The 7,957-nt window shown below is 36.3% G+C and overlaps 1 protein-coding gene across 1 annotated transcript in view; it reads left to right on the forward strand.

Moving 5' to 3' along the window:
• The window catches only part of LOC107656043 (FYVE, RhoGEF and PH domain-containing protein 5-like), a 58,305-nt gene that overhangs the window by 45,148 nt on the left and 5,200 nt on the right, over positions 1-7,957 (forward strand). The window contains exons 15-17 of the mRNA XM_016443700.1: positions 3,608-3,687; positions 3,781-3,874; positions 4,031-4,168. Of these exons, the coding sequence (XP_016299186.1) occupies positions 3,608-3,687; positions 3,781-3,874; positions 4,031-4,168 (312 nt within the window). The remainder of the gene's footprint in view (positions 1-3,607; positions 3,688-3,780; positions 3,875-4,030; positions 4,169-7,957) is intronic.

Consider the following 7,957-nt stretch of genomic DNA (forward strand, 5'->3'; position numbering starts at 1 on the left):
CTTGACAAATGGTAAATTTGAACAGTGTATATACATACAGGAAGCTATTTTCTGATATTGCGACACTCTTGGCTCTGAAGATCCCAGATACTGGAGTCTTTCTTCATCTTCTGTTATCCTCTCCTTTCTGCTGTCTTCTCTCCCTTAATGAATCAATCTCTGACTGGTGTTTTTTTTTATTTATTTTTTTATGAGAACATGTGACTGATGTCACAGAGTCCAGCACTGACTGGTTGTGATATGTCAGAGGGTCCCCTAACGATGATTCTTCGAGATCCGGATTTAATTTATGGATTAATAAGTGAATCGCTCAAAAAATCCCGCCAACCAACTATAACTCACACACTGATGCCCAAAGGCCATTTCCTCTGTCAAAACTACCCTTCATTGCCTGTACCAATCTACCACTTCACAGTTGAAGTCAAAGCATGAAATATCTTTGAAGGACTATCTCTGATCACTGAGACATGGTTTCCATGATCATGGAAAACATGTCATGGAAGTTTAATTCCGTGATTTACACCATGTTGTTATTGTTCACTAAAACTAAAACATTTAAAATCATTTATGTTAATTGGAGGCAATCTGAAATAAATATAAATGTTAAATGAAAAACATAACTGAATATTAGGAATGTTACCTTGAACTAACTGAAATAAAATAGGTTAAGCTGAAGTACTAAATGACTAAAACTGAAATAAAAAAATAAAGCTAAATAGAAATAGCAATACATAATGAAATAAAAACAAAATAAAAAATTAGCACATAACAAAATTACAGAAATTTAAATTGAAAACTGAAAATATAAAATTAAAAGCTAATTTAAAATATTAATAAATGCTATAACAGTATACAAATAATACTACAATAAAAAAAGTAAAAAAAAAAAAAAGAAAATATGTCCCAGAAATCCCTATAAAAAATCATTATCCAATGATCATGAACCACCAGAAAAGTTGTGGTCAAGTTTTTTCACCTGAGCTGAATTGGATAAGAAATGGTCACAAATATCATGCAATACTAGTTAAGTAGAGTTGTGTTGACATGTAATCAGGGCCTTGTTTTTTGTGGCTACTGTAATGGTATCAGATCTCTATGGAGGTCTTACGTTGGACTCTTACCGTAAGTTATTTGTTGTTTTCTCTCGTATTTTTCTTCACCAAGGTCCAGTCTCAAGGGACACACACACACACTAGTTACATGAGAACTGATACATTCTCAGCTGTTTGAGGATTGTTGTGGCAGTTGTTGATGTTTTTGTTGTCTCTGTCCTGCTGCCTCCACCCAAAAAGGCTTTCTCAGGAGCGTCCAGGCTGAATTCCTGGACCCAGCCTGTGAACTGCGGATGTTTGGGGCACGCACATTGCATGTCTCATGATGTCACTACTTTTGTTTGGAGCTATATATGTTGAGCAAACATAATGGTTTGAAGTGTAGGGCTAGCCTGTCTGTGGGTGTGGGTTTGTGTTCTTAGCACAACAACTTCATTGTCAGGAATGAAGCAAAGCAGAAAATATCCCATAAACTGTTTTTATCAAGCACAACCTATTGTATTGAACGTGTGAATTGCTTTCTTGGGTACTGAACTGAACGTGCTACACTTGTGGAAGAATGTGCATTGAGCAGAGAGGAAGAAATTAGATCATGTCAAAACTATTTAAAGCAGTTGTTTTAAAGCAGGGGTCCAGGGCCCACTAGGGGGCCTCAGCAAAGTTCAAGGGGGCCTCAAATTGGCTTAAAAAATACTGAGTAAAATAATTAACATCATGTACTTCAGGTTTAGTTGCTTGTAATTGTGCAGAATTTACTATTATAAATATTATATATTATTATAAATAACTATTATATATTTTACTACTGTATAATAAAGTGTTACCGTTATTTTAATCTATGGACACTCCTAATTCTTTTTAAAAATTAAAAAAGTGATGGGGGACTTGAAATCAAAAAGGCTGATAACCACTGATTTAAAGCTTATGCTGCCTCCTTGTGGTAGACATAAACATAATAGAAAGCAAGCATCACTATTACGTTGCTCATACTTAATTTTAGGGGTTTAAATAATGTAAATATTATTATTTTGATAGCCTATTCAATAGAAATATACTACAATAATAACGAAACTAATAATTATGATTAAATAATGTAAATCTAATCTAAATGGTTTAACTTGGACAGGGATAGAGCAGAAGTGTGCAGACTTAAAAGCTTTTACTGCCTCCTTGTGGTGGAAACAAAAGAAGGCAAGCATCACTATTACTTTTGCTCACATTTAATTTTAGGTTTGAATAATTTAAATATATTATGATTAGTATTAGTAGTATTGTCTATAGGAGTAATAATTATGCAAATATTTATAATTATAATTAAATCAACAATAATAATATATAATAATTAAAATGCCCCTATTATGGATTTTTGAAAATGACCTTTCATGCAGTGTGTAACACAGACAGCTCTAAGTGAATGAAAACATCCTGCAAAGTTTTAAATCTGAAAGTGCACCGTGTATAAAGTTATTGTCTCTCAAAAGAAAGAGTCGACTTTGAATCATTGAAACGAGTCGTTTTTAAAACGAATCCCAAGCAGTTTCATGTTGACGTCAACATGAAATATTAGCATATTGTCCGCCCACTTGTTGGTCTTTTCGCGTTGGGCTGAATGAAAATGCAAATTCATTCTTTGCCACTAGGTGCCGCTTTTGGAGCGCTGTTTCCCCGGTAACGCTGTACACAAAGCAGCACTGTGCTCACAAACGCTGCTTTATCAGGCATTACAGGCCAGATGAAATGAAAATAAGACCAATCACCGCAGATTAGCGTCACGCAAAGGAGGGGTTTAGAAAAATTAATCGAGGGAATTGTTTGGGAGTTGAGCAAATAAGGTAAAAATAAATGCACATTATAAGACAATGAAAGTGTTTTTTTGACCTTGCATGCATGTCAACCTGTTGTTGGGGACTCCCAAAACCAAAATATTAACTTTTCATTACCCATAATAGGGGCACTTTAATATTATAATAATTAGTATATTCAATCATGTAAAACGCTAATCTAAATGGATTAACTTTAATAATTAAATAATGAAGTGCTCATGCACTCATGTTATTTAAAATTGTGTATATAGTTGTGTACTGTATAAAGGTATGTGTACATATTTGGGGACAAATAAATTTGTACCCAGAAATTAGATAAATCTGACAAAACCACCTTGTAAGAATGGTATTACAATAAAATACTTTTTTATTGAAAAAAAAATGCAGAACATTTAAAGTGCTGGTTAGGATTAGGTTATATAATTTATAATTAGCTGTATATAAAACTATTTCTAGTCTATGGAATGTCCCCATTTAGATAGTAATCATGTTTGTGCGTGTGTTGCAGATGAATGACGTGATGCTGTACACCTACCCTCAGCAGGATGGTAAATACAGGCTGAAAAACACACTGACTCTAAGTGGAATGAAGGTAAGACAGCAGTGTCTCTCAGCAGATTCATTTTGTTTTTTGATTAACCTACTACGAAAAAAACAGATTAGAATAAGTGTGATATGAATTGTATTATCAAGAACTGAGCAGTATGTGTATGTGTTTTCATGTGTCTGTAGGTCAGTAAACCTGTCATAGACAATGTGCTCCACACGCTCAGGATAGAAGTCAGTGATGTTACAATCACTCTTTCAGCGAGGTAATGAGCATTTCCATAATGGTTTGCATGTGTCTGTACTGACATCTACCGCATGCAGTCACTTCAAGCATGGCTTTTTTCTGTCTCTGATAGTTCTTTAGGTGAGAGAGAGGACTGGTTCCACACGCTGAGCCGGGCTATAGCAGATCACGCCGCAGGCCTCAATACCTTCAGCTGCTCTAGTGAGGTGTGAGGAAATATTTTACACAGCTTCCGTACAAAAATATCTATGGCTAGTTATCAAACAAGCAACAGAAAAAAAAATATTGTTAAGTTTTTGTTTAATGCATTAGTATTCAGTATTAAGGAAACTAAATGATGAAATCACTGTCCATGTTTCCAGGCGAGAGAGAAATTATGGATGTCTCTGGGAGAGGCTGCTCCTGTTCTAGTTCCTGTTTCACATGTGATGATGTGCATGAACTGCACATCAGACTTCAGGCTAACACTGCGCCGGCATCACTGCAATGCATGTGGAAAGGTAAAACATCTGTACCTCATGTAGGGAAATGTCTGATAGTCTTATAGGGATAGTTCACCCAAAAATGAAAATTCTGTCATTAATTACTCACCCTCATGTCGTTCCAAACCCGTGAGACCTTCGTTCTTCTTCAGAACACAGATTAAGATTTTTTTAATGAAATCCGAGAGCTTTCTAACTATCCATTGACAGTAATGCAACTGAAATATTTTATGGCCCAGAAAAGTAGTAAGGACATCGTTAAAGGCAGTGGTGTATAAAGTAACTGAAAGCCATACTCAAGTAAAAGTACAGATATCTTACCAGAAAATGACTTTGGTAGAAGTTGAAGTCACCGTTTAAAATATTACTCGAGTAAAAGTCTTAAAGTATGTGATATTTATTGTACTTGTGCAAACAATATTTTTTTAAATCTCGAACATACTTAAGTATTGAAAGTAAAAGTACAAGTAAATGCAAAATGGAAAAGAAGCAAATAAATATATATAAAAAATGTTCATACACAGCTTGAGTAGCAAGATTGTGTTCAGTTTTAACTCTTTCTTCCATTTTGTATTTTTGGATAAGAATAAGAAGCACTTCATCCGGTACTTAGCGTCTTTCATTCCATCATAAGAAATAATTGATTGAATCTGCATCTGAAATAGCATTTAGATGTTTTATGCAGTTTATGTATCTCAGAGGGGACATGGATGCATTTAAACTGCAGTTACAGATGCATAAATAGGCCTAATGTTTTGTTTTTAACATAATACGTTGAATACTGATATTTGAAATAATTTACAACATAAAAAAAAATAGTCGAAATGTGAAATTAAAACCGCCAGTAGGTGACAGCAAGTGACTGTTAATGAGTCATTGAGATTCAACCGATTCATTCAAACGACTGATTCATTCAGAAACAAAGCATTTGACTGTGTTAATGAGTGAGTCACTGAATCATTTATTCAACCGATTTGTTCAAAACGCTAATTCATTCAATAAGTAAACACCATTGCTCAGAGACGCAAAACAGTGCTATGATCTTTGTTTGGAACTATTTTCGTTAGCAAAATTGAGCAAAAACAAGCAATATTATGTCCAAAACATAAGTCACTTATTGCTTTACTGAGCTTGTATAAAATGATTATTAAATGTGTTCATGCTGATATCTGCAGAAAAACGGGATACTCTTTGTGTGATATAGATTAAGTTAACTATATTAAATTATACAAATATAAAAAGCATACGAAGCATTTTTGCCCTCTACAATTTAGAATGCCTGGAATTTTGAGTTTTAATAGACTAATAAATCAATGTGCGTGCACTCTGTGTTATTTGGTGATATAGTCTACTTGATAATGTCAGATTGCACATGATTTCAACAACACTTACCATATTATCGCAGAAGATATACTTTATATCGCACACCCCAGACTCGATTTGAGTGGAAAATGAATCAACCAAGGTTGTGCGCGCACTTGTTTGCACGCAGGGTTGCCAGGTTTTCACAAGAAAACCCGCCCAATCACTACTCAAAACTAGCCCAAAACTAGCTCAGTAGTGTTTCAAGGGGGTCCCCAGTTAAAAAAATCGTGTTCTGGGGGGTAAAATACACGTTTTTTTGGCGGGGTTCCCCTACTAAAATGAACATTCCAGGAGATAAATATCATGTTATTGGAGTCGCTTCAACCTGCGGACATGAAAAACAACCCGCGGCAACAGTGTTAGTAGCCCAGTTCCGCGGGAAAACCACGGACTTTGCAACACGCCAGACCAAATAGAGGCAGGACTATCATCCATGTATGAATAGAAACAGTTGGTGGCGGTATGTGCCTATGGTGCGAAATACGCCAAAAAAATCCAAAGAAGAAGAAGACGCCAGACCACTGATTCGTCAAACCTGCTTTCCTGCAGTCCGTGTTCTTCTGATTTCTGACTATTTTTGTAGTAATTTTGTAGTGACGAATATGCTTCGGGGAAATGTATCGGAGTAAAAGTATACATTTTAATTAGGAAATGTAGTGGAGTAAAAGTAAAAGTTGACTGAAATATAAAAACTCAAGTACAGATACTCCCAAAAAATACTAAAGTACTGTAACGAAGTATTTTTACTTTGTTACATTACACCACTGGTTAAAGGTCACATATTTTACACCTTTCTGGAGTTTTATTTTAAGTCTTGATGTCCTTAAGAATATATATTTGCGGTATAAGTACCAAAAACCATCTCAATATATTTTTACAGCTCCTCTCTCAGAAGCTCTGCAAAGAACAGGTCGATTTTGGCCTGTCTAACTAATATTCATGAGCCTCTCTTCTGATTGGTCTGTTGTTTTCTGAGTGACGCACGGCCAGGCCAACCACAGGTAACTAGGGTCAGCGACGTCACAGCGCGGGTTCCCTGCTAAAATTCGCATTCCAGGAGATAAATATCATGTTATTGGAGTCGCTTCAACCTGCGGACATGAAAAACAACCCGCGGCAACAGTGTTAGTAGCCCAGTTCCGCGGGAAAACCACGGACTTTGCAACACGCCAGACCAAATAGAGGCAGGACTATCATCCATGTATGAATAGAAACAGTTGGTGGCGGTATGTGCCTATGGTGCGAAATACGCCAAAAAAATCCAAAGAAGAAGAAGACGCCAGACCACTGATTCGTCAAACCTGCTTTCCTGCAGTCCGTGTTCTTCTGATTTCTGACTATTTTTGTAGTAATTTTGTAGTGACGAATATGCTTCGGGGAAATGTATCGGAGTAAAAGTATACATTTTAATTAGGAAATGTAGTGGAGTAAAATATTTTCCTGCGCTCAAACCTGCCAATCTAAAGGATCAAACGCTGTGTATGGCGTTTGAGGTAATTTGTGAATTAGCATAGACTTATAGTCTAAATAAAACAATTTGCAACTGTTACTATTATTACACTATTATTATTATTTCCTGACATCCAGACTGATCAGCGTTTTCTCGACATGTTTCCATGTTGTTGTTGCTCAGCAATGGCATGGACGCGATGTTCTCTGGGGCTTTGGCAAAAGGAGAGTGGGACGGTGGGACGGTGGGCGGTGCTCGGGGTGGTGACTGAAGGCGATGACTGAGTATTTCTGACGTCACCTTTTTACGGAAGTCACAACGGTTCGTAAAAAATCACAGCTACTTTATGCAGGCTGTGTGCTTTTGACTTTGGATTGACTGTTTTGAAACTTATATGGTAGTTACATAGACCTCAGTTATCATGAAAAAAGCCAGGAAATTTCAGTTTTGACAATATGGGACCTTTAAAATAGTAAATAGTCCATCAGTGTTTCAACCATAATCTTATGAAGCTACGTGAATAAATTTCTGAAAATTCTGGTTCCTGGTTCAAAGGCTAGGCAAAAAATTGCAAGTCATCCTCTCAGTGCATCCGGGTGTACGTCAGAACACCGGGTCCTGCAGCATCACACGCATGCGTTGTTGTACTCTCATGAATGCGCGTCGAAGACTGACACGGAAGAGAAGAAATTATTAAATAAAGTTGCTAATTTATTTTCTTTGTGCACAAAAAGTATTCTCGTAGCTTCATAACATTACGGCTGATACGGCTGAATCATGGACGCATGGACTATTTTAATGTTGTCCTTACTATCTTTCTGGGCCTTGAACGTGGTGAACGTGGTACTGTCTATGGAGGGTCAGCAAGCTCTCAGATTTTGTCAAAAATATCTTAATTTGCGTTCCGAAGATGAGCAAAGGTCTTACAGGTGTGTAATGACATGAGGGTGAGTAATTAATGACAGAATTTTCATTTTTGGGTGAACTATACC

This window comes from Sinocyclocheilus anshuiensis, unplaced genomic scaffold, assembly GCF_001515605.1.
Source record: "Sinocyclocheilus anshuiensis isolate Anshui unplaced genomic scaffold, SAMN03320099.WGS_v1.1 scaffold51, whole genome shotgun sequence".
Taxonomy (NCBI): Eukaryota; Metazoa; Chordata; class Actinopteri; order Cypriniformes; family Cyprinidae; genus Sinocyclocheilus; species Sinocyclocheilus anshuiensis.